Source organism: Phodopus roborovskii, unplaced genomic scaffold (assembly GCF_943737965.1).
Source record: "Phodopus roborovskii unplaced genomic scaffold, PHOROB, whole genome shotgun sequence".
Taxonomy (NCBI): Eukaryota; Metazoa; Chordata; class Mammalia; order Rodentia; family Cricetidae; genus Phodopus; species Phodopus roborovskii.
Genome location: NW_026125665.1, coordinates 2,442,523 through 2,470,432, shown reverse-complemented (window position 1 = coordinate 2,470,432; position 27,910 = coordinate 2,442,523). Strand labels below are relative to the sequence as shown.

At 38.1% G+C, this 27,910-nt stretch overlaps 1 protein-coding gene and 1 pseudogene across 1 annotated transcript; one reads left to right on the top strand and one right to left on the bottom strand.

Annotated features, from left to right (window-relative positions):
- Nucleotides 1-718: 718 nt before the first annotated feature.
- LOC127217271 (40S ribosomal protein S25-like) lies at nt 719-1,171 on the top strand (annotated as a pseudogene).
- Nucleotides 1,172-3,223: 2,052 nt separating this feature from the next.
- On the bottom strand, nt 3,224-27,910 carry LOC127217270 (zinc finger protein 431-like). Its single transcript, XM_051178208.1, has 4 exons — nt 27,788-27,910; nt 6,295-6,421; nt 6,038-6,098; nt 3,224-5,305 (listed from the first exon to the last, which is right to left on the bottom strand). Exons 1-4 carry the CDS (start codon nt 27,788-27,790, stop codon nt 4,096-4,098), a joined length of 1,401 nt encoding a protein of 466 aa, XP_051034165.1. The 5' UTR covers nt 27,791-27,910; the 3' UTR covers nt 3,224-4,095.

The following is a 27,910-nucleotide window of genomic DNA, read 5'->3' as shown; positions in this document are numbered from 1 at the left end:
CTTAGAGGCAAATATCAGCTGGTATTTTAATTATTGTCTTCAGCCCTATGGCCCCTCAGTCAGCATCCCACTGGCTACTCAAATCATGGCCTCGTGAAGTTTCTGGTCCTGTTGCAGCGATCACATGTAGGTTTAAGTATCTATAATTCTATTTATTAATAAAACTCAGCAGTTGAAGGCTGAGGTAAAAACCTATAGCTCAGAGATGCTGAGTAGGAACTGACATTTCTTTTTGGTCAGATGCACTGCATGAGACACATCTCTTTCCTTGTCCCAGAACCAGGAGGAAGTTCAAACTCCATTCCTTGCCCTTTCCTTCCTGTGCATCCTCTCTGCCCAAATTTCTGGCTTCTCTCTGGCTAATTCCAGTCAGCTAGTTACTGGCTCCATCATGATTCAAGGTTTAACTTTATTGACAAGTCTCCAGAGTTGACAGAGTGCAATCAAAATGTCCCACAACAGAAACAGGTAGTTGTTCCAGAATTAGTATGTCTCCCCAGATAGAAATCAGTCCACACTCTTAAAAGATTAATAAACAAAAATTTCTCTAACAACACTGTGCATGTAGCTAATGCTAAGAGGAGCCAGACTAGAATAGATTTTGTATTCCTCTTATGCTGTCATCCTTAAGTCTCTTTTAGGTTCGGGCCTCAGGTTATACATGGAACAATTTAAATAGGGACAGAAGCTTTTTTTCCCCGACATCTTAGGGAGGCTACAGTGGTTGTCGCCACTCTCCGAGCTTCATCATGCCGCCTAAGGATGAAAAGAAGAAAGATGCCGGAAAGTCGGCCAAGAAAGACAAAGACCCAGTAAATAAGTCTGGTGGCAAGGACAAAAAGAAGTGGCCCAAAAGCAAAGTTCAGGAGAAGCTCAACAATCTAGTCCTGTTTGACAAAGCTACATACGACAAACTCTGTAAGGAAGTGCCCAATTATAAGCTTATTACTCCGACTGTGGTCTCTGAGAGACTGAAGATTTGAGGTTCCTTGGCCAGAGCTGCCCTTCAGGAACTACTTAGTAAAGGACTTATCAAGCTGGTTTCAAAACACAGAGCCCAAGTAATTTATACCAGAAACACAAAGGGTGGAGATGCCCCAGCTGCTGGTGAAGATGCATAAACAGGTTCAATCAGCTGTACATTTGAAAAAATAAAACTTTATTAAATCAAAATAAATAAATAAATAAATAGGGACAGAAGGTGGCAATGTTAGCTACCTGCATGGATGGAGATTTACAGAGGAAATCTATCTTTTGGATCATGCAATATGATCTACATTTAAAAGATGTTACCAATAGAATTTTTTAAAAAAGATGTAACACTGCCTTTAATTCTTACACATACAAACGGCAAAGAACACAAATACAGAAAACATCAAGGAAAAGTCACTTATTGACACTGTGCATGCTGTTCTTAGATGAGGTCCTGCTGAGCAACTCTAGTCTCACAGTAAGATTGCTTTTGCTTCTGAGCAGGTTTTGTCAGAGGAAGGCCACAGCTGCTTTCATGCAGTAACGGAAGTTCATTTTAACTAGCTCTGTCTGCTCTGTCTCTGAGCTGTGATATCTCTGTAAGGAATTCAATTTTTAAGCTTTATTTTTGTGTTTTGTATACATGCATTTGCCTAAAAGTGTCTACACAGTATCTGCAGAGGCCAGAAGAGGGAATCAGGTCTCTTAGGAATGAAGTTATGGGAAACTGTTAGCAACCAAGTGGTTTCTGGGAATGGAACATGTGTCCTCCATAACACCGCCCATGGCTCTTAACTGCTAAGCTGTCTCTCTAGCCACTTTTTCATTACAGATGCATTTTTATATACTTTAAAATACAGTATATCACTTTCCTCCTTCCTTGTCCTCTGTCTGTCCCTTCCCAAATTCTTCCCTTCCAATTTCATCCTTGTTAAGCATGTGTGCTTCAATTTGCACAACTTAATGCATGAATAATACCTTCTGAGTCCATTTCTGTTGGTTGTGTATATATGGTTTCAGGGCTCAACACATCGCTTTGGATATGCAATTAGCGAGTTCATCCCTGCCTAACGCTTGGAGAAAAATTCCAGTGTTTAATGAGAAAAAGGAGTCTGACCCTGAAGTGACCAAGCTGCTTTGGACAGGAAACATTTTCAAAATTAGGAAACCTGGGGTATAATAGCTCAGCTAACACTTGCTGGTGTCATGGCCCTGAAGGAGCTGCAAGGGAAGACTATGGACACTAGCCAAAGCCAATCTTGGTCTTGGTTCTTTGGGCCTCCCACCATGCCCCATTGACTATTCTCACTTTAGATGACTTTGAAATCCTGAAATTCCCACCTCCTCCCTTTCCCTCTCCCTCTTTCTCTCTCTCTCTCCCCTCCCTTCTTTCCTCCCCCCCCCCCAAGACAATTCTCTGTGCAATAGTCCTGGCTGTTCTGGAACTCACTTTTTAGACCAGGCCTGCCTCTGTCTCCCAAATGCTGGAATTAAAGGCATACACCACCACTGCCCAGCTTAAAATCTTTTTTTGTTGTTGTTTTGTCTTTCCAGAGAGGATTTCTCTGTGTAGCTTTGGAGCCTGTCGTGTATGAACTTGCTAGCTTTGTAGACCAGGCTGGCCACGAACTCACAGAGATCCAACTGCCTCTGGCCCCCAAGTGCTAGGATTAAAGGCGTACACCACCATTGTGTGGCTTCCTGCCTCCACTTTTTATGTCCATGGTTATAAGCCACCATGCCTGCTTAGGTGGCTTCAACTTTGTTTAGTGAATCATTAGAATGACAGGATGGGTAAGATGAGCAGTTACACTTAACTACATTCAGAAACCCCATATCTCTGTGAGCCTGGGTTCATCATTTGTATTATAATGTCAGAACTCTGCCCCAGTCCCTTGATGAGTTGTAACAGACTCAATGATAAACACAAACAATATTGCTCACAGTTCCAAGACAGTGGACTTAAGGTAGGAGGACTGCATTTGAAGGGAGCCTTCTTCTGTTACTGGAGTTAGAACCATCCAGGCTCAGCCACTCATTCTTATTAAGCCAATTAAAAGAACTAAGTTATCAAGTTGTGATGTGCCCACCTATAATGCAGACACTCTGGAGGCAATGTGGGCAGATCTCTCAGATTTCCTAGGACAGCCTAGTTTACAGAGTCACTTCCAGGCCAGACAGGGAATCATAGTGAGGCTAATTGTTAATAAAAAAACAAAAACAAAAACAAAAAGAATAAAAAGACTACTAATAAAAATTAAAACATGATATTTATTCAATATGACTAATTTGGAACAGTTATGAAGATATAAGGTAATCAATCCAACTGAGAAATCTCACAAAGCCATATAATGAAATCTTCTCATCCCCAAATTCCTCCCAATTCTCAGCTTTCTCCAGTGCAAGGTATTCAGCTAAGAAGTAAATGCTTCTTCAGCAGAGAAGTTTTCTTCTGGAAAACTCAGTCTTTGCCCAGAATGAGATTCCTGGGAAATCAGAATTTCATGGGGGTCCACTATTTCACTAGCCAGATCTAAATGTCTCTTTAGGATATCCTTAATCCTACTAGGCAGGCAGGTGACAGGGATGACCAGGTGGGGACAGAAGAGCTAATGTCCATGTGGAGACCACCAAGTGGGAGCCTGCAGAGTGCTGTCACTGACAGCTACAAGTAGTTGCCAAAAAAAAGGCAAGAGTGGAAGACTTGGAGGGTGCAGACCAACCACACCCATGAAGCCTTACACCTACATGAGCTATTTCATCTTACTGAAGAGAAGTATGAAATCTAAAAGAGTTATCTCATTGTATAAATTCATAGGACTTTTCTCCATATGAGTTTACAATGAAAACAAAATAAAAAGGGACATCATTAACGCTTGGATAAGCTGTTGACACTTGTCAGATTTTCTTCCACAATAATCTTGTGTAATTGAACATAAGTATGTTGGCTGAAGATTTTACTAAGTTCTTTATAGTCACTTCCCCTTTGGTATGACTCCTTTCAGGTTCTCAAAGACTAATATGATATCCAAAAGCTTTAACAGATTGATTACACACTAAAGGTTTTTCTCTTTTATGAACACTACCTTGAAGTGCAAAGACTTTACCACACTGACTACATGTTTAGGGATTCTCTCCAGTACGATTTTCTCTCATGACTTCGAAAACTACTGTTACTTGCAAAGGTTTAACCACAGTGCTTGTATTCATAGGGTTTCCTGCAGTATGTGTTCTTTTATGTATCTGAAGGCTACTGTGATGTGCAAAGGTTTTACCACATTGAGTACATTCATATGGTTTCTCTCCAGTATGTGTTCTTTTATGTATTCGGAGGTAATTGTGATGTGCAAAAGTTTTATCACACTGATTACAAGCATATGGTTTCTCTCCAGTATGTGTTTTTTTATGTATTTGGAGACTAGTATGACGTGCAAAGGCTTTGCCACATTGAGCACATTCATAGGGTTTCTCTCCAGTATGTGTTCTTTTATGTATTCGAAGATAACTGTGGTATGCAAAGGTTTTACCACATTCACTACATTCATAAGGTTTCTCTCCAGAATGTATTCTTTTATGCATTCGGAGATAACTCTTATGTGCAAAGGCTTTACCACATTGATTACATTTGCAGGCTTTCTCTCCAGTATGTGTTCTTTTATGCATTCGGAGATGCCTGTTATGTGCAAAGGTTTTACCACACTGAGTGCATTCATAGGGTTTTTCTCCAGTATGAATTCTTTCATGATGCTGAAGAGTATAGAAGTGTGCATAGGCTTCATCATGTTGAAGACATTCATAGGGTTTCTCTCCAGTATGAATTCTTTCATGCCTTTGAAGGTGACTGTGGCGTGCAAAGCCTTCACCACATTCATTACATTTGTAGGGTTTCTCTCCTGTATGTGTTCTTTTATGAACTCGGAGACTATTGTGTTGTGAAAAGGCTTTACCACACTGATAACATACGTAGGGTTTCTCTCCAGTATGTGTTCTGATGTGTATTTGGAGACTAGTGGGTTGTGAAAACGCTTTATCACATTGATTACATCTGTAGGGTTTCTCTCCAGTATGTGTTATTTTATGTCTTCGGAGACTACTGAGATGTGCAAAGGCTTTACCACATTGCTTACACTCACAGGGTTTCTCTCCAGTATGTGTTCTTTTATGTATTCGGAGATAACTGTGATGTGCAAAAGCTTTACCACACTGACTACATTGATTGCGTTTCTCTCCAGTAGGAATTATTTCGTTCCTTTGAAGAAGACTTTCATATGCAAGGGCTTTACCACTTTGAGTATATTCACAGGAATTCACTCCAGTATGATTTCTTTCGTGCCTGCAAAGATAATTGACACATGTAAAAGCTTTAACAAATACATTACACACATAATCTTTTCATCTGAATAAATTAATTCTACAATTTAATCTAATTATAAACACAAATCAGGTCATATTGCTTCTTTCCATGCCCATATGGCTTGTATTGAGTGACATATGAACTAACTAGTAAAGAAAAAGAAAAAATAGTTAACGTAAGGTTTCCACATTGCATTCACACCATTTGGTCTTTTGGTTCCTTGTAGTCCTGTGGTATAGAGGTTAAGTTTTCACCACAACAATCTTCTAGAGTCTCATAAACTGACCCTCTCACTAAACTCTGCAAAGTACCAAAAAGTACATGAGCAACATCAACTTTATCATGAACTGCTTACTTATTAGAAGATTTTGGACATATAAATATCACCTCTTCATCAGACATACCTTTTGAAATAGCTGAGTGGTATGAAATTAAATGGATTGCTACATGACAGCATAGCTGTCATGGGGCTATGATTCAAAAGGTGATAATCTGTTAAGGCACTTTTTTCCTTATCTTCTTTCATATAAGAATGCCTTTCAAATACAAATCAGTTTTCTGACATTGAGGCACATAACTTTGTGAGAATTTAATAATCATCACTACACTGAAGGCTGTGATTATTTACACTGTAGCTTTGCCTTGAAACTTCCAGTTCACATTAAAATTTCCTAAGAGCCACACTTCTATCCACTTGTACATGAAAATTACCTTCCATGTCTTCTAGAAGTTTGACAATGTTCTTCAATATTATGGTCTCCCAAATTGTAGCCTATAATGTAGAACCAAACAATATATGATGTGTTATATGAAATTATGCAAAATTTATTACCTTCAGTGAACTTAGAATTCTACTTGATTTATTCACCTCATTCTTCCTCTTTCTCAATCAAAATGCAGAAGAGCATCAATAACCAAGAAGCAATTGCCCATTATTTTAAAAAGTGAAGTAAAATTCACAATCTTACCTACAGCAGTGAGGTTCCTGTAGGTCTCCAGCATCACATCTTTGTAGAGATTCTTCTGTGAAAGATCCAGCAAAGCCCACTCTTCCCGAGTGAAGTCGACATGCACATCATCATAGGACACTGCACTCTAAATTACCCCATACATGTGTACAACAGAAAGCATGACACAAACAGAATTGTAAATGCATACATCCTTGACAATATATTCCTATAATTCTGGTGTTTCCCACACTTATTCCATAACACAGAATTTTGACTGTAATCACCAAGCCACTTTAGAAGGAAACTGAATAGAAGGTCCATCTTTGTCATTCCTGCACCCTTTGAATGATACATAGCCTTGCAAGAGAAATGCTAATTAACAGACTTAAAAAGAGAGAGGCAAACAAATCAACAGTACTAAATACATACCAGAGATATTGTATGAACAATTACTAACTACAAAAAAAGATGGACAAGCTGGGTGTAATGGGTCAATCCCAACACTCAGCAGGCAGAAGAAGGTAATCTCATTGAGTTGAATGCCAGCATGGTCTAAACAAACCCAGGACAGCAAAAGTTATATATTAAGACCCTGTCATCTGCAAAAATCAATCAAACAAAAAAAGAAAGAACTCAGAGTTTTTATTGTCGTTCCTAAAATGTTTATGCAGTTTTGTATTCATTTTCTAGAAATCTGAAGTACCTCAGTTTAAAATGAAACATTAATAACATCTTAATTAAAAGGGAATGCATGATTAAACAGTTACAAATGGACAGATGAATCAGTAGCAATGTAAATGCTGATAAAAAATAAACAACAGGATAGGACAGATGTCTAGTAGTAAAGAGTTCTTGCTGATCTTGCAAATGGATGGGTATAGCCAGAATTCCTGCACATCATGGCAGCTGGCTTGATTTTGGAGTGTTAGCCCCTGGGCCTTGATCTCCCTTTTGTGACCTTTTGTGTTAGCTATCTTTCTTTTGAAGTATGTAAATCTTATCTGAGTTCTTCCTAAAAGGTTCAGTGTTGTGGGAAAATCTTTTTGTACAGTGTGAAGATATGTCTCTGCCAAGACAACTTTTCATTTGTTTAATAAAGAGATAAACAGCCCATAGGTAGGTAGGAGAAGATAGGTGGGACTTCCGGGCAGAGATAGGAACTCTAGGACAGAATCAGAGAAGTGAACATTTACTAGCAAGATGCAGATGTACAGTATGACGGAAAGGTAACAAGCCACATAGCAAAACAGAGATTAATAGAAACAGATTAATTTGAGTTTTAAGAGCTAGCTGGGAACAAGCCTAAATTAAAGACAAGCTTTCATAATTAATAAGAAGTCTCTGTGACATTATTCGAAAGCTGGTGGTCCAAAGAAAGTCTGGCAATAATTCAAAGCCTATGAAAAACTTGGTTGTAGAAGAACTCAGAAAACTGAAAGATTCTGTAACTAAAACTTGCTTTGGCAAGCTTCAGATAAGAGGTTTTGGTGTGTGGAAATTGACTTTCAAATGTGTAAATTGTATAATAATAAAAAAAAGCCTTTTAAGAAGCAACAGGCAAGTTAGTTCACCAGGAGCTGGGCCCTTGCCTATGACAAAAGCCAAAATTCATGAGGGAGTGCCCGTTTTCTTCCACAAACCGATGCAAAACTGAACATGGGACATTCTGGGTACCCATATCACAAATCTTGAAAAAAAGGGTGGATATGGATGTTCTAGGATCAGGGGTTTAAAAAAACAAAAAGTGCACACTCAGGGTAAGAGAACTTCAGGTTCTGGACAGGATCACAAGGAGTTTAAATTCCCTATCTCAGGAGCAACAAAATGTACAGTTGCTAAAGCACTTGTTATCAGAAAAAGTGTTAACTGGAAAATTATTGTAAATATTAAAGATAAAATAGAATGGATCCAGAGATGAAGAATAAATCAAGGAAAATGGCCCTCTCGGGAAAGAAAAAGAAATTATAAAATGAAAATTTCTTGATGGAAAAGGGAAGATTTTAAATGAGAAAAAGGTATTTTCCTGGTAGAAGGGAAAATGTTAAATCAAGATCTAAAAATTAAAAGGCCCTATGAACAAGAAAATAAAGAAGGCCTCCTCCCAGTGGAAACAGAGGAAGGAAAAGGGTTCTTTTCAATAAAAGAAAAAAAATTAAAGATAACTGGGACTCAGAGCTTTCTGACTCCATGCTGTCAGCCATGAGCCCATGACTACAGAGTGTCTGCATTTGAATTTCAAAGAATGATGGGTGGGGCTCCATGGCTACAGACTGAGCTAGCACAGCCTGTCCAGAACTTTAGAATTTTCTTGTTTGCTAATTTTGGTTTAAATGTTTTTCTTGTTTTTCTATCAGAATGGAAATAACTCTATACTAAAGGTTCCTTCATTAGAAATGTTTTTTATTTTCCCTTAGTAATGGAACTAACTCATTATCAATGCTTCCTTCATGGGAGAAAAAAATTAACAGGCCCAATTTTTGGTAAAGACAATTGCAGTCAAGGCACAGAGTACTAAGCCAATGTTGTTTGAATTTCCAGAGGTATTAGCCATCTACTATATAGAGGATATTCTCTTCTCTTGATCATCTGATTAATGTTTAAACCAATGTTTAACATTCATAGTAAATAAACTAAAAGAGGAAAGCCCATGATTTTGAATGATATTATTGGGTATGCTCTTGTCTGTTTATCATTACTTTCTTCCTGAAATTTTTTGGTTAAACTCTATAAAAATGTAACACCTGAAACAGAGTGGGTTGCTAGCTTATTAAATACTACGGCTGCTATGACAAAAGCTCATAAAAATAATCTCTTACTGGTAGAGAGCCTACAAAAATTATTTTTCCACTAAATAAAGGTAAATGGTTGTTACTTTTAATAATTGACGAGTTGCATTAATATGTTACTTGGGATCTATAAAAACAAATTCTTTTTTAAAAATTTTATAAAAATACCCCATGGCTATTGCCCAAAGTTACCTCTTAAAATCCTACAGAGATTGCTTTTAATACTTTATAGATGCCTTATGTAAAAAAGAACTATACAAATAAAGCTGATGACAGACTTGCTCAATTGTTATTACTCCCATATTTTAAAGGTAAAACAGCCCCAATATATAGGTCAGTAGTTTTTTAAGTACTAGAAAAGAAGTATTTGGCAAACTGTTATTAATGATGACAGCCTAAAGTTACAAATAGAAGACACTGAGATAAAAGTTTTTAGTCTACAGTAAAGCTGATGTATCTATAATTTTGGAAAAATCTTAGAATCCCAACCAGCCTTTACTAGAAGTTTCCAATTAGTTTTTAGGCACTGGAACATTATGTCAAGTGAAACAAAACCTAGAGTGGATCAAATGTATATGACCTGAAGGACAAATAGGAATATTAAAGCCCTGTGGGGCTGAGAAAGCCATGAATTTATGGGTAACGATGTATTACAACAATGGGGTACTCAAATTAGTATTTCTACAATTTCAGAAACAGCTTATAAAATGATGCTTAAAATGAGATATGTTCCTGGAAAAGGTATTAGGAAGAATTATCAAGGAAAATCACAGGCAATAGAGGTTGTCAAATAGCAGGACAAAATAGGAATTGGCTATTCAAATTTGGAATAAGGCCACTACAGTAACCCAACTGTTCTGCCTTTAAAATGTCTAAGTAATAAGCAGGAGTAGAGCATGAGGAACCCTTGACTAAAGAAAAATTGCAGATACTTGAAAAACTAGTTAAAAAAAAAAAAAGTTAGATGCTAAGCACATTTGAGGAAACTACTAGCCCTTGGATTTCTATATTTGTAATAAAAAAGAAATCTGGAAAATAGATAATGTAAACAGTTTTGAGAGCTATAAATAAAGTAATTCAACCTATGAGATCTTTACAGCCTGGAATTCCTTTACTTTCTTTATTACCCAGAGTTTGGCCTGTTACAATAATTGATTTTCAAGATTGTTTACTATCCCTTTACAAGAACAAGATAGAGAAAATTTTGCTTTTACAGTGCCTACTTATAGTAATGCCCAGCCTGTAAAAAGATATCAATAGAAGGTAATTCCTTAAGGAATCAGTCCAATTGTGTGTCAATATTTTATGCAGCAACTACTGGAAATGGCTCATAAACAATTTCCTAAATCTATTATTTAGCATTATATGGATACTGTACTGGGCGCTTCTGATACAGATACCTTAGAAAGAAGGTTTAATATAATACAAGAATTTTTTGCCTTTTGGGGGGAATACACATTTCTCCTAAAAAAAAAAAAAAAAAGATTGAGATTCTCTTATTTAGTATTTAAATTAAATAAACAGAGAATACAGCCACAAAAGGTACAGATTAAAAGACATCAATTGCTCACTCTGAAAGATTTTCTAAATTATTGGGTGATATTAACTGACTGACTATTCAATAATTAAGTATTTCAAATTTTGCAAGATGACTCAGACTCAAGTAGTTCAATGTAATTAATATATATAGCAGAAAAGAAATTGGCCCAAGTGGAACAAGAATTACAAAATGCCAATGTGGATAGATCAGATCTCACAACTGAATGTATTTTAGTTGTTTTACCTTCTAGCCATTCCTCTACTGGGCAAATTATACAAAGAGAGGATAATATTTTAGAATGGATCTTCCTAGCTCAGAGTAAAAAGTTAAAAATCTGTATTTAAAAAAAAAAAAAAAGGTTTCTGAAATACTTATAAACGAAGAGTAAGACTTCAAGTATTGTCAGGAATGGATCCAGCCGAGATTGCAGTAGCCTATACTAATGCTGAAACTATGCAATAGTGGGTGATTTATGATGACTACCAAAGAGTTTGTAACAATTTCTTATGAGATATTAACAACAAATATCCAAAAAGGAAGCACCTTCAATTTACAAAAAAGAAAACCAAAAAACCTGAATGGATTCTTCCCTGAAGTGACAAAAGCACTTATGGGGAATTAATATTTTATATTGATGCAAATGAATTACGAATGTCTGGCTATAAAGCAGGAAATGTAAGTAAAAATCCATACACTTCTGTTCAAAAATCAGTTACATGTCATTCTAATGGTTTTATTAGACTTCAATGAATTTCTTTTTTTTTTTTTTACGAGTATGTTTAATTTAATCAATTTTTTTTTTCTCCTTTCACATCAACCCTTTTTTCTCCCTTTGAAATACTGTTCTGCTTTGGGGACATATTTCAGTTTGCTTTTAATATTCTGGATCTCCAATAGGTTGACAGCAGGTCCTGGGGGCTTCTTTGCTCCAAGAATTGGCTTCTTCTCTTCATCCGAAGTGGGAGGAGCTCCCTCCTCTGCCTCAGTAGTACACTCTTTCCTACTAGGAGGCTGCCAGCTCCTGGCCAAAAGGCTTCCGTTGAAATACTGATATTTGCCTGGATGACTCTGATGTTGGAAACTGGCTGTTTCAACATATTTACAAGGTCTTACCCCTCTAACTCAGACTGAATGGGGTGATCCTGTCTCCAAGAGCTCTCAACCAAGCCTCAGACAGCTGCCTCTCCAGCGTGGCTGGAGACTAAATCTTAGAATGTCTGGATCTCTTAATATGATTATTGATTCTGAATGATGGATTTATTCCTGATAATTCAGAATTAACGTTGTTATTCATGGAACTGCAACAAACAATCTAGGACAGAAATTATCTACTATATATCACTCATATTTGGTCTCACACTAGACTGCCTGACCACTACCAAAAGGAAATGATGAAAATGGTCAGTTACTGATAGAAAATGTGTTGGAAAAATTTCATAAGAAATATCATGTTGATAATAAAGACTTAAAAATATTTTCTATTATCTGGCAACAAACTAAGAAAATTATTTAAAAAAAAAAAAACTGTCCTGCTTGTTCTTTGTATAATCAAGTTCCTTTGCCTATAGAAAGTAACAGAGGTACATAAAGAAATGAAATTTGGCAAATGGATGTATTTCATTTAGCAGAACCTGGAAAATTAAAATTTATTTATCATACCATTGATAAATAATCTAGATTTCAATGGGAATCTGCTTTAAGTTCTTAAAAAAAAAGAAGCTGATTCTATAATTACACATTTATTAGAGACAATAACTATAATGGGCATACCAATACAAATTAAAAGTAATAATTCCCCAGCTTATGTTTCCATTAAAATGAAACTATTTTTTGCATGTTACACATAAAACACATTACTTAGATACTGTACAATCCTACAAAACAAGCAACTGTTAAAAGATCTAATCACATTCTTAAAGAAAAGCTTTTTAAACAGACGGGGATGTGAGAATCCCCCGGGGATAGATTACATAATGCTTTATTAACTTTAATTTTCTTTTAAATGCTAATGAGAGACAATACCTGCTGAAAGGCATTGGACTGTGGACAAAATTGCTGAATCAAGTCAGCCTGTGTATTATAAGAATGCCTTAACATCAGAATGGAAATCAGGGAAACAGTTACAATGGGTCTGAGATAAGAGGTTTTGGTGTGCAGAAATTGACTGGCAAAGGGTTATATTATGTAAAAATTAAAAAAAAAATCTTTTGTGAAACAACAGGCAGTCAGTTCACCAAAAGCTGGATTTTCTACCTGTGGCAAAAGCAAACATTCATCCTAAAGTGACCCCTGTTCTTCCACTGAACACCTGACACTACAAGTGGGCTCAATTGCCATATGTGGGGACTCAACCATTCATTACTCCAAGTTCAGTAGTTCTGAGGCCATCTTCTGACTACTATGTGGACAAGATACATGTGGTACATGTCCATGCATACAAGCAAAATACTCATATTCATCTAAAATAATTTCCAAACAGGTATGAAGAATGTGACAACTGCAATCCAGTCACTCAGAAGGCTCAGGAAGTATTAATGTCATGAATACATGCTATCCTGGGAAACAGAAAGACACCCTTTGCCAAATTTCAAAATTCAAGATGTGGGTAAAGATCACCACAGCAGTATATATTTGACACGTACAAAAACCTACATTCCAGGCCCATCAGCAAATAGTAAGAAAACAAAAAGAGCCAGGCATGTTGGCCCACCTTTAATCCCAGCACTTGGGAGCCTGAGTCAGGTGGAACTACAAGCTGGAGGCCAGCATGGTCTATATCTCTACATACAGGACAGCCAGAACTACACAGAGATAGCATGTCTTCAAAATCAAAAGCAAAAACAAACAAAAATATAAGAACAGCAGGGCAGCAAAATGTTTTAGCATTAAATAGCAATTACTTCTAATGTATCCCCTTTGTGATTTAGGAACAGAGGCTCAAATGGTGGAAAAGACATGACAGAACAAGAAGGACACAGTAACACAAGGAACAGAAATGGGTTGAGGCTACACACACTCTAATCCCATTCCCAGTGAGTAACTGCATTCAGAAAGGCTCCTCCTACAAAAGATTACATAAGTGCCCCCAAATGCAACCGAAGCTTCATCTTCAGACCTTCATGCAATGAACTCTCACAGTCTCTTCACTGGGACTAGGACTGCCAAACACAGATGCCTCTAACAGTGCTAAATGGAAACCACAGACAAAGAATCCATGACCTTAACTTTTGCATCTTTCTTGTTTCCACAACCAGCACAACATGAGAGATCCTGCCAAACGTGGCTTCTAAATTACGATGGACCACAATATACTTCAACCACAGCTGCAGCAGGATCTGTATGAAGTTGTTTCCTAGGGCTAGGAATCACTTTGCCTACTCCTTCTATTTTTTAAAGTCTTAGCAGGATGGGATGTTACCATTAGGGCTCCTTGCTAGGCTTCCACTGTAGAGCAAGGGTCTATTCCTTAATGGTGACAATCTCCTTGAAAATTCCTGCCTGTTTCAGCATATGACTAACACCTGAAACTTCCTAGAGCTATTTTTCTCTACAACCCACAGATTATTCACTTATTTCTACCACTTGTTGCTTCTTTTTTTTTTTTACTATAGTCCTGAATGAATCATCAGTAATAACTATCCAACAGACTCAATATTCTGTCTAAGAAATCAGCCCATTATTTTTTAATTCTACCATGCTCAATTTCTCAGGGCATGAGCACAGTAAAAAAGATTCATGACCTCATGTTTAACTTTTTATGGAGTCTATTTCACACTAAAATTCTACGACCTTGACCTCCTCTGTATTATTTTCAACATTCCCATGTTCCTGGTTGTCATAGGATCCATAAGGTTACACGGTAGATAAGCTGACATTTAGAAGGCCAACCCACCAGAGAGTTATACATCTAATGGAGGATAAACTCACACAGGCATGGCCTGTGGGCGCGGGGGGGGGGGGGAATACTGCCTTTTGGATAACTGGCTGTCTCTAACTGCAAATTCTCTTGTGTGATAACATGCTCCCCTTCTAACTCAGCTTTGGGACTGAATCCTAAGCAGTGTACTCCTATGTCTGACACAATTACTCCTATGTTCTGATAGCAGGATGACTTTTCACCAAACTGTGTAATTCTGGCAAATAAGACAATTAAACCTTTTGTCTCCATACTACTGTAAGAAAACCTAGAAGCCTCTTCTCTATAATTAACTCCCTGACAGGATGATTTGTCCAGATGGGGTGTCCTTGTACAGATAGAACAAGCAAGACTTTCACAGACAATGCTCAAGGACAGAGTGGCAGTGTGATTTGCTGTATCAAAGTCTTCCTGAGTAGTGCCCTGAACTCACCCTGCCTATCACTATGGGAAACGCTGCACTCTCCTGCCCTGGCCAGGAAGGCTATTAACACTTCATATACACTTTCAGCTCAGTTTATTGATACTAGTTTCTTAGCTTAGGAGACTGTTTTAGCCTTAAGATCTATGTAACTAACAGAGGTTATTAAACATCATCACAAAACCTCCAAGTGAGCACTACCAGGGGCCAGTGTGGCTGGTCAGGCTCCACATTTTGCACAATGGATTACAGGCCCTTTTCATTATTCTAACCATATGGGTAGAAGACATATCTTTAGACTTAAAAGAATTTTATTGCCAGTTTACATTTGGCAAATGTACTGATACAAATCACTGCTATATGCTCCCTCCGGCCTTACACAGGTTGTTAAAAGCTAGCTGTGCCTCATTTTTGTCACCTTCATTAATCATAGACTTTTAGCTTATATATTTAACCACACTATTAAAATGTAGCATGCATTCCCTTTTTCCTCCTTACATTTTCCTTGGTTCAGACTTTCCATTTTATGACCCCCTTTCACTTTAAGAGATAAGTCAAAACCTACTACTGCACCTGCCTCCCTGAGCCATAAAAAATTCTGACAAGTTACTGCTTTGTTTGATTCTTATCTGTCCACAAAGAATGCTTTTGTGACCCTGAGAAAATGGCTTTGCAACCTTTCTATTGCCACAGAACTTCTGATAGTATGTGTGTAAAAGCTGTAGACTTTTGGTACCCGAAAGGAGAATAAAGAACATGATTCAAACAACACATGTGTGAGTACATTCTGTACCTCCTAGACAGGAAATTTCCTAAGTCCTTTTGCTACATTGTGGCAACCTACTCAAACCCTGGGAGGAAATCAGCAGAGCTGGACTCTGCTGGCTCCCAATATGATACTACAAAAACAGACAATTAAACTCTACCTACAGCTTTCTATGGTTTTTGTCATCTAAAGTCCACATTCCTCCAAAAGAGAACAATCCCAGCTTCCATCCAGCAACAAAATCACTTCGTTGTAGCATCTTTTTTTCTAATTTGTTACACTGCTTCTGTGATTAAATCCTCTAACAGCACCTCAGGTAATGGATTGGGTTTATTTGGCTGATTCTGCCAGATCACACTCCATCATTGTGGGAGCTCAAAATAGAAAATCAAGCTAGAAGATGAAGACAAAACACATGGGCAAACATTGTTTCCTGCCTTTTCTCTCTTACTTGGTCAGTCTCATGCTCAGCTAGTTCTCACATCTAGCCCAGGCCCACTTGCCCAGGGATACTGTTACCCTCAGTGGAAGAACCTTCCCATATCAATCTTCAATCAACACAATTTCTCACAGACATAGCAACCAGTCATTATGATAAGGCCATGCTCTCAACTGAGGCTCACTCAAATTGTAGGCTCTGAAATGTTGACAACTGAACCTAATTAGGACACAGCCCAATATGTCAACTATATCATAACTTAAAGTAGCAAAATTCCAACCACTGACAATTTCAACACCTGGAAAAGATGGATGGGCCAAGAAATGAGGAGAGGGGGGCCTTCAGCATCAAGAAGAAATTAAAACCATAGAAGGCTCCAAACCAACAAAAACTCAAGGAACTCATAACATAATATAGTAAACTCTCTGAAAAAAAAAAAAATTGGTGAAGATTCATCAAATATTTTCCAGAAGAACAATATAATTAGACTATAACTAATAAACTCAGACAACATAGATGGTATCACTAATAAAAGGAGAGGCAAAGACAGAACTACAAATTTAACACACTCCCTTAAACAAGAAATGTAAGAGTCTAACCAAAATAAAAATAAAAACAAAAATCACAATCCAGCACTTACCCTGTGAACTCGGGAGGGCTGTCCCAGCAAAACTGGATTCACTTGAAACCTCCTGATGTTTCAACATTGTAGAAAATAGTTTTGACTACTAAAAGTATCTTATGATAAAGCCAGGGTGTCTGTTAGGGTCACATTGGAACTATTTCATTTCCTATGGTTGAAGATTAGATGTAAGTCTGCACCAGAGTGAGGAAATGTAAACTTTTAAAAATCCAATGCAAGATAAACATTAAATAAAAAAATGTATGATTTGTATTATACACTTAAAGCAAATTGTTTTGGTCTAATTGCTTTTTAAGTCATAAGCACATTTGAAAACAAGTCTATTATCATCTTTATGTGTATGTTCCTGTGTGTAAAAAATAATGTCTTCCATGTGTATAGAGATGACACATCAAAAAAGAGGTTTTAAGATACCCTAGATTTAGAATAGCAAGTGGATAAAAGCCTCCCAACTTGGGTGTTGTTATCTGAATTCAGATACCAACTCAGGTCAACCCCAAGAATACTTGCTAAGTGACCCACCAAGTCCACATATTACATTTTATCCAATAAACTGGAAGTCTTCCACAGTTTTAACAACAAAAAAGCCCTAAATAAGTAAAGAAGTATGTAAATGAGCCCTATAAATCTGATGCCTCAGTATTAAGATGTTGGGTGTGGGATGAGGTGGGCTGTCCATGAGCATTCACCACTCTCAGTTAAAAGAGGCCCAAAACACAACACCACCTGCTGCTTTCCCTCTCCCCTGTTCACACCTCCTATAGATCCAACAGACCATCCCTACCCATTCCTCCCTTCCTGCCACATCCTTGTGTCCTGAGCCCCAAATTGGGCAGACACTCCCTGCTCAACAACAGACCATGCCTGCCAGAAGATTAGGTAGGCTGCCCAAAGACCTATTCCACTATCTGTTATTACAGACCCAATTCTCATGGTTGCCCACAGAACTGGAACAGAATTGGAGGGTACCTGCCTCTCTCTGTCCACACCACCTATCCACAGAGAGATGAGGAAAGAAGAGAAGGGCAGGTAGGAATGGTCTGTTGGATCTATAGGAGGCATGAACAAGAGTGAGGAAAATCTGCAGGTGGTGTTGTGCTAGTGGCAATCCTGAGTATTAAGTCTCTGGTAACCAAGATACCATACCCTCAGACCCTCAGACCATGCCCACTTGCTTCATCTCTGTGTCCCAGACTCCAACTCAGGCGGACACCCCCTGCTCAGCCACATGCCATGGCTTCGAGAAGACCAGATCAGGTAGGTTGTCTGGAGATCTACCATACTTCAGTTGCCCCTAGCACAGGAATAGAATACTAAAGGCAGCTTTCCCTCCCCCCTCTCTACTCCTTTTGTGGATCCCTAAGATCTTCTCTCCCTGGCTGCCCCTTCCCCCAGCCTCCAACAGCAGCAAGCAACCAGCCTAGCATGCCTATACAGAAGGCAAGGCTCAGTCAAAACATTCTCTGAAAATCAAGAGAGAAAACAGATACCCATAAAACTGCCACTGACAAACCCAGAAATCAGCATGTGGACCTATAATCAACCCAAACTCAAATGCCTAGATGCCAGCTTATACACATAATCATAACAGCCAAGGCAATAAGTCGCCAACAATTAACCTGCTATCCTACCACAACAGGTCCTGAATATTGAAACATAGCTAAAGCACAAGAAAAAGAACTAAAAACCAACTATATGAAGGTGATTGAGGTTCTTAAAGAAGAAATAAAAAAGATGGCTTAAGGAAATCCAGGAAAACACAAACAACTGGAGGGAAAATAATAAATCCCTTAAAGAAAAAACACACAATTCAAAGAAAAAATATAACTCTACAAGACCTGAAAATGGAAATAAAAACAATAAAGAAAACACAAACTGAGGGAGTTCTGGAAATGAAATATTTAGGACTGCAAAGAGGAACTGCAGAGACAAGTTTCACCAACAAAATATGAAGATGAAAGAGGAAAACGCAAACATTGAAAATACAATAGAAGAAATCAATAAATCAGTCAAAGAAATAATTAAATCTAAAAAATATAATATACAAAATATACCAGAAAATCTGAGAAACTATGAAAAGACCAAGCCAGAAGAACATCAAAGGCCCAGAAAATATTTTCAACAAAATCATAAAGAAAATACCAGGTACCAGAAGCATACAAAACACCAAATATATTGGACCAGAAAAGAAAGTCCTCTTGTCACATAAATAACCAAAACATTGAACAAAGAGAACAAAGGAAGATTAAAACCTGCAGAAAAAAGACCAAGTAACATACAAAGACAGACTTATAAGAATTACACCCAACTTCTCAATGGAGACTCTAAAAGTCCTGGAGACTCCAAGAAATCACATATTACTATATCCCGAAAATTTTCATTTCACCTTTAATGAAGAAAATAAGATATTCCATGACAAAGTCAAATGGTAACAACATCTACAAACCCAACACTAAAGAAGGTACTAGAAGGAAAAGTCCAACCCAAGGAGGTTAACAACACACTGGAAAATATTCTCGTATTGGCAAAACCAAAAGAAGGGAAATACACACACACAAACACAAACCCTCATGTACACACACACTAACAACAAAACAGCAGGAATTAACAATCATTATTTATTGATATTTCTCAAGATCAATGACCTCAATTCCCAAATAAAAGATGCAGATTAACAGAATGGATGCAAAAACAGGGTCCATCCTTCTACTGCACACACGAAACAGTTTCAACATCAAGGGTAAACAACAACAAGGTAAAGGGCTGGAAAAAGATATTCGAAGAAAATGGAACTAAGAAGCAAGCAGGTGTAGCCATTTTAATATCTAAAAAAGGAAGGAAGGAAGGAAGGAAGGAAGGAAGGAAGGAAGGAAGGAAGAAACATTCAAATAAAACCAGAAGAGATGGAAAAGACACTACATTTTCATCAAAGGGAACCAAGATAACATTTCAATTCTTAACATCTACACCACAAATCCAAGGTCACCTTTGTTAAAGAAACACTTCTGTATCTTAAATGATGCATTGGCCCTCACATGCTGATAGTGAGAGAGTTCAATACCCAATCTCACCAATGAACAGCTCCTTAAGACAAAAAAATTAAACAAAGAAATGCTGAAGCTAACTGACATTATAAACCAAATAAAATTAACTGATATTTACAGGACATTCCACCCAAACATTAAAAAAAAAAAAAAAAAGATATTGCATATTCTTCTCAGTACCTCATGAAATTGTCCCCAAAATTGATGACATACTCAAACACAATGTAAGTCTCATTAGATAAAACTTAAAAAATCAACTGCACCATGGATTAAAACCAGACAGAAACAACAGAAAGCTTACAAATTCATGGAAAATGAACAATTCTCTATTGAATGCTACAAGGATGACAGCAACAAAGAAAATAAAGACTTTCTGGAATTCAATGATAATGAATACACAACATACCCAAATTTATGGAACACAATGAAAGTGGTGCTAACAGAAAACTTGATAGCACTAATTGCCTACATTAAAAGGGGGGAGGGGTAGCTAGAGAGATGATTCAGAGATTAAGAACACTGGCTGCTTTTCCAGAGGACCTGAATTCAATTCCCAGCACCCACATGGTGGCTCACAACCATCTATAATAAGATCTGGTATCCCCTTCTGCTGTGCATGTATACATGCCAGCAGAAGCCTGTGTACATAATAAATAAAATTTTTAAAGGGGGGGGGGGAGAGATCTCACACAACAGCACAAGAAAAAAAAGTATGTTAATAAACTGTTTTATGTGACAAACGAAGAAAGGGACCCTGGAGAATGGATGTAATGAAACCTTAAAGAAGCAGGGAGGCCAGCCTCAGTAGACTAAACCCTAAGTATCCTTGCAGAAACGTTTGTATTGACTGTTAAACATACAGTATTTTTAGCAAGTCAGTCATCACATACAAGAACTTTTGATCTCATCGAGGAGCTGCCTAAAGAAATACATTATCAAAAATGTCTTACGACTGAAGTCATGCAAAGGCTCTGAAGCTCCTACAGGAAAAACAACTCCATAACTGTCAGATAACAATTACTGATTATTTACAAAACATTATTTCAAAGCCGAGATGAGCCATACTCTGTAGTTTGCACCAGGTGTATTGGCTCTACAATATTCCCCACCACAAAGTAAGCAAACCAGAAAGTAGACAGCAAAGAACTATCCAATTGAGGGCTAAAATCAACAAAATAGAAACAAAGAGAACACTACAAAGAATCCATGAAATACAAAGTTGGTTCTTTGAAGAAAAACAAAAAAACAACAAGATAAACAAACCCTTATCTAAACTAAGAGACACAGAGAAAATATTCAAATACAAAAATGAAAAGTAGTAACACAGACACCAAAGAAATCCAAAGAATCCTAAGGGCATACTTTAAAAACATGTACTCCACCAAATTGGAAAATCTAAAAGAAATGAATACTTTTCTTGATATAACAAAGTTCAATAAGATCAGGTAAACAATTAAAACTGACCTATAACCCCTAGTAGAATAAAAGAAGTCACTACAAGTCCCCAAACCCCCCCCAAAAAAAGCTGAAGACCATAAAGTTTTACTGCAGAATTCAAAGAAGAGTTAATGTCAATAATCCTCAAATTATTCCACAAAGTACAAAGAGAAGGAGCATTACCCAATTCATTTTATGAAACCCCAGTTACCCAGATACCCAAACCACATAAAGACTCAACAAAGAAAGAGAATTATAGGCCATTTTTCCTCATGAACGTTGTTGCAAAAACACTCAATAAAATACTTGCAAACAGAATACAACACACACGCACACACACACACACACACACACACACACACACACACATATTCCATAGTGATCAAGTAGGCTTTATCCCAAGGATACAGAGATGGCTTAATATATGAAAATCAATAAATATAATCATTCATATAAATAAACTGAAAGAAGAAAAGCACTGGATCATCTCATTAGACACTGAGTCTTTGACAAAACTCAATGTTCCTTCATGATAAAAGTCTTGGAGAGATTAAGGATACAAGGGACATACATAAACAAAATAAAGGAAATTTACAGCAAGCCTATAGCCAACATCAAATTTAAATGGAGAGAAACTCAAACCAATTCCACTAAAAACAGGAACAGACAAGTCTGTCTACTCTCTCCATATCTATTCAGTATAGTACTTGAAGCTCTCAACAGAGCAAAAAGACAACTGATCATAAAGGGATATAATTTGGAAAGGAAGAAATCAAAGTACCATTATTTGCAGATGATATGCCTGTTGCAGATATGTCTGCTGACCCCACTGCTGACCTGCCCTGATGATGGGCAGGATGCTCATAGCCATGTCTTCTCTTTGTCATGACTTACCTGGCTGCCCAAGCTTTACTTGGCTGCGCAGGGGACTCAAGTTACATATGTGCAAGTTTCCCTTTTAAAGTAAGTGCACCTTACTCTTGCACGCTTGCTCTCTCTCTCTCTCTCTCTCTCTCTCTCTCTCTCTCTCTCTCTCTCTCTCTCTCTCTCTCTCTCCATTGCTCTCTTCCCCCTTCTCTCTCTCTCTCTCTCTCTCTCCCCTGCTTTCGGTTGGCCACCAACTACTCCCCCTTTCTCTCCCCTCTATCAGTAAACTCCACGTGGGCACTGAGTCTCCTGTTTGTGTTTCTTAGGCAATAATTGTATCAAAAGAACAACAATGATAATGTACATATGTGATGCTAAAAATTCCACTACTAGACTCTTGCCAATAAACACTTTCAGCAAAGTGGCTGGATACAAGATTAACAAAAAAACAAAACAAAACAAAAAGAAAAAAAAACAGTAGCCCTCTTATATACAAACAATTAAACAGACTGAAAAAGACATCACAGTAACAACACCCATCACAATAATCTCAAATAATATAAAATGTGTTGGAGTTACTCTTAAAGAAGCAAACGAAAGACTTCTATGTCAGAAAAGCCCTTTGAAGATGATTGCTTCAGCTAGATCCTGTGTTCTTTCTGCTCTTCATTTTCTATTGCTACCTGTAGTGTAGGCAAGATGGCTGAAGTTCTCATACCCATCTGACAAATGAGAGTGCATTACTGATTAAAACAGGATGGGAGAAAGAAGTGGGTTGACACTGCCTCAGCTGTAATTAAATGCTGTAAGAGTCCTTTCTAAGTGTTAGCCATTGTTATTATGACAATAACATTTAGCACAATGGCACCCTGAGGCATGCATCTTGTCCTCAATAAGTGAATATTCATGTTATTTTCCTACTTATACCACCATGAATGTAACTGCCATGAGCATGACAGTTCTGACACTTCTTAATAGGAATTTTAAGTACATGGACAATACACTGAGAAGATTGCTGGGATCCACAGCAATTCAGTCATTTTATGAGAACTCTGTATACTGTAAACACACGTAAATACATGAATAGAAAAAGAATGCCTGGAGAACATGGTTTATTCATTTGTGATAACAAGGTTGCTTAGATGTAGGTAATATGATCAAATGTGTGTATATATGTATGTGTGTGTGTGTATATATATATATATATGTATATATATATATGTGTGTGTATATATATATATATCAACTATAACAAGGCAACATGGCTTTAACTGATTTTAGTTGATATCTGTGGGAAATCTGAACCTATTGCTCTCAGAGTTTATTTTGCATGTTACTACATAATCTCATCCACATTTAGACTCATTGTTGGATTCTAGACCACATTTTATTTTCACACTTTTACTTTTCTCAATTAAATCATACTTAGTGGGATATCTTTTATTTGTCAATTACAAAGAATTCTGCGTCAACAAACTCTCTACACTGTAGTCCTCTTTCTATGGCTTTGTACATTATTCCACATCAGTTTCAGATTCACACATTTACTGTAGTTTGCTAAATGAATTATTAAGTAGAATAATATCTTTTACCTTTTTATGTTACTGTAAACATTACCATGACATTAATGTCACATTTTTTTAAAAAAGTCACTGGGTAAGTTCAATCTGAAGCAAAATTTTAATACAATCCAAAGAAAATTTCCAAAGACTTTTAATAGGAAACCTAAATCTAAAGCTACATTCCATGTGGAAAATTGAGAAATCTCAATAGGATTTTGAAGAAATTGTAAACACATCAACACAATATGACTTCTGTACTTACCATAAAATTACACCAATCTAAAATGTGTACTATTTGTGAAAGAATAGGGATGGAGAGAAAAAGTCAAGAACAAAAGCACAAAAAGATAATCAAGCTTTCTTCAAAAGACCTAAGAACTCAGCCAAGAAAAGTGTGAACCTGACCAATGTTACCTACCATTGCAGGTAAATAAACACAAACTTCACAAAAATAACTCAAAGTGGCCCCTAAACTCTTATATTTCTGACCTTCCAGCTAGCGGTCTCTCTTCCAAACAGCTTCACAATCTGGAGCTCTCTCTGGAAAGGAAGTTTTTCAGAAAGGTGGGCTATGGCTCTGTAGCCCCTGCCTTTTTGTGCCTTTGTGGTTTCAGGCAAACCCTGCCCCCACTGATGTACACACACACACACACACACACACACACACACACACACAAAACAATGTACAAGAATAATTGAAAGTCTGTTTCATGTCACATGGATTAGGAGTCTGCCCTATCCACAAAAGCAACACTATGCACAAATGAAAAAGCTCTGCAGCTCAGAAACACCTTCTGCCCCCTGGAAATGAATTTCCCCGATCGAGTACGGCCAAAGGATGATTCCCCCATCATCTCCCTTCTACCAGTGTCTAAGCTATTTGTAAAATTTATCACACAAAACTGAATGTGGAATGCAATATTCAGAACTCCTAGAAAGCAGACATTCAGTTTTCCAATCTGTCTTCCTACTGCACATTAAAAGTAATACCTGTGTGTGGACATTGGACAGTGGTTTTACAAATATCACAGGTTCCCATGACTAGGGCTGCAGAGCATCTCCATCCCTAAGGAAGGCTCAGAGGCCAACAGCCACTGTACAGCATGAACCAACAGAAGCACAGTATGGCTCACAATTCATTCTAGCTGAGATTGAATTCAACTATTTCTGGTCTGGGGTCAGTGCCCTCACATTCACCATAGCATGGCTTGGGGTCTCCCTTACATCTCTCTAGAGCAGAATCAGAGGAGAATCCTGGAAAGAACCTGCATGCTACCTGATTGCTAACTAAGCCTTCCCAGAGTCCCTCAATAGCTAGGGCCACCCAGCTGGGTTTTAGAATAGTAGCAGCTCCCATACTGGGTGAGCAGAAATAAAATTACTCAGAAGTCACAGACCTTCCCAGTTCTGCTCTTCCGCCCCAGAAGACAGTGCCCTCATCTGGGAAATTTGTAGTTTAGTAGAATCTCCCATACTCCCAGAGGACTTCCTATTCCTCTTCCAAGGCACAGGGTCCTTTGTGTGCACATTCAATTATACACCCAATGTCCAGAATAGCCACCCCATTGCTTCATAGCAGGAAAGTCCTGCAGCCAAAATAGGTCACATTTAAACAGTAACTATTGTTAAAGCAAAAAGAAGCCATGAATTAAAAATCAATGAGAGTCCACGGGAGGACTTGGAGGCAGGAAAGATATGGTGGAAATGATGTAATTATAATCCTCAAAAATTATGATAAAAGGTTGAAACAGGCTTTATGGTCATGTGCTTCAAAGACTGGGGATTTGTATTAGAGCACACCAAGTATTTCTCTCAGGTTGAACATCTTAAAACTGGAAAACACAGTCATGTTAGGCAGGGCACACCATTTTATCCAGATCTTCTATTTTGCTTGAACTAGAGAAATTAGTGTAATTTTTTTTCACATGAATTTCAGTTCTATATGAGAAGAGTCATGATTGCCTGGTCTGTGGACCAGAGAAATGGCCAGTCAGAACACCTACTCATTCATTGCTAATGTCAACTACTGTCACAGCAGGTAAGTTTTCACCCTCCTTCTTGCCCATCCCTTTCTGTGCTAAGACTACACCTGCTTTACAGTTGGCCAGTGAACTTAATTCTTACACAAGTTCCACAGAATTTGTATGCTCCCAATAAAATCCAGGAAAGTTGGGGGACAATCATTAGCTGGCCTAATTTTCCTTCTCACTGACCAGTCAAGGCCCAGTCCAACCAGCTGCAGGACTGTCTTCCCAGCACTGGGCAGCAGAGGCAGGATTATTAGTTGTTCAAAGCAATTCTCAATTACATAGTGTGAGGCAAGCCTGGGCTACTATAGGAGACATTGATTTAAGGCAGTGGTTCTCAACCTTCCTAATGCTGTGACCCTTTAATATAGTTCCTCATGTTGTGGTGACTGCCCCCCACAGTTACAAAATTATTTTCATTTCTACTCTATAATTTTGTTACTGTTTTGAATTGCAATATAAATATCTGAGTTTTCTGATGGTCTTGGGCAATCCCCCTGATAAGATAAGGTTGTTTGACCCCCCCCCCCAGGAAGCCTTAACTCCACAGGTTGAGGACCGCTGCTCTAAACTGTGATATACATACATACATACATACATACATACATGCATGTATGCATATGTATGTATATTTATAGCACTTAATACAGGGTGAAATTCTTAATGACAAAGAAGCATAGGAAAAGGGAAACAAACATTAGACCAGTAATTCATTTAAAGAAAATGAAATTTTAAAAGTGGTATCAATAGCTGTCTTCTTAAAATGATAAATACAATTGGAAGAACCCTCTGCTATACTGACTTTGAACAGAGTAGGCACTTCCCTGGTAGAGAGAATGATATTAATAAGACATTATATGACTTTGTCCCATGTAAAATGTTAGCTGCTGAGTGTTATAAGCTGACACGGATTTACAGCCAATGCCCTATGTCTCAAACCTCTCATCTGACTTTTAACTGTATCATCCAGGACTGCACATATGTGCATATGGTAACTCCCGAATTAGAAACTGAATACTCAATAGTTCAAGCTAAACTCCCTAAAATGTACACCCACCAATTCTGTCTGTCTTCGTCCACATGGAAGGAATTAACACATGCTGGGGAATTACACAGAAAGTCACTCACTCTCCCCATCACATCTTTCTTTATGAAAGAGCCCTAGAGTACACTGCCTTAAACTTCAATCATGGGTATAAAAGGGCAATGTCCTGTGGTGCTACAGACGGGTTTCAAGTCCAACTCAATCAACACAGGAGACCCTGACTCAAAACCACTTTTCAAAAAGTCTGGAGATGCAGCTGTTCTAGAATTAATGCACCTTTATGGCACACCAGGACTTAATGTTGGTTGTGACTCTGTAATGCCCTCTTGAGCAGCATGTCAGAGGCCTATTCTTTGATGGTGGGGGGGGGGGGACTGCTGGTAAATCAGGGTTGTCTCCTTTGTTTTTGTTATGGGAATGTAGCTTAATGGCTGGTTAATCCCGGGGAACAAACATTTACATCTTGTCATACTACTCTCTAACAGCTACTTATTTGGCGGGTATTTGTGAGTCAGCCCTCCCTTAACTAAATTCTACTTTATGTGACTTAATGTCTCCTAAGAATTGGTGAATCCTCATACCATCAATTCTACGCTTCCACATCAGTTTAGTAGTTAAATGCTACTCTACACATAAGATACTGTTTACAAGCTCCACAAAATTAACTCCAGACGGATCCTATGTTAAATGTTAAATGTTAAACGTGCAGACCTTCAGGAACATACTAGAGAGCCCAGGGCTCTCCGATTTGGGTAAATATGCGACAACACAGGCAAGACAGGTGCTGGTATTTGACAGTGATGTCCACAACGAGGACACTTCCCAGCACAGTCCTGGTCCCAATGCTCCGCGCAAACTCAGCCCCCGGTGGAGCAAAGGTATTCAGAGGCTGCCGCCCGGCCCACAAAATTAGAAGGACCACGCTGACTCCCACCCAGCCAGGGGAGGAGCCACCGGACCGGCTCCGCTGCTCAGCCGGCCGCTCCTCCCAGTCTGGGGACAGCGACCCCTCACTCACCATTGTGCTGCTGCCGGACTCGCCCACAGCTTAACGCAGCGGAGTGCACAGCGAAACACACCGGACAACTACAACTTCCGCCTCCCTCGGCACACGGACAACTTCCGCCTTCTTTCGCAGAGG

Coding starts and splice junctions, on each gene's coding strand:
- LOC127217270 (XM_051178208.1), bottom strand. Junction 6,099..6,294: donor CAGGAACCTCACTGCTGTAG/GTAAGATTGTGA, acceptor TCTACATTATAG/GCTACAATTTGGGAGACCAT. Junction 5,306..6,037: donor ACTTCTAGAAGACATGGAAG/GTAATTTTCATG, acceptor TTATCTTTGCAG/GCACGAAAGAAATCATACTG.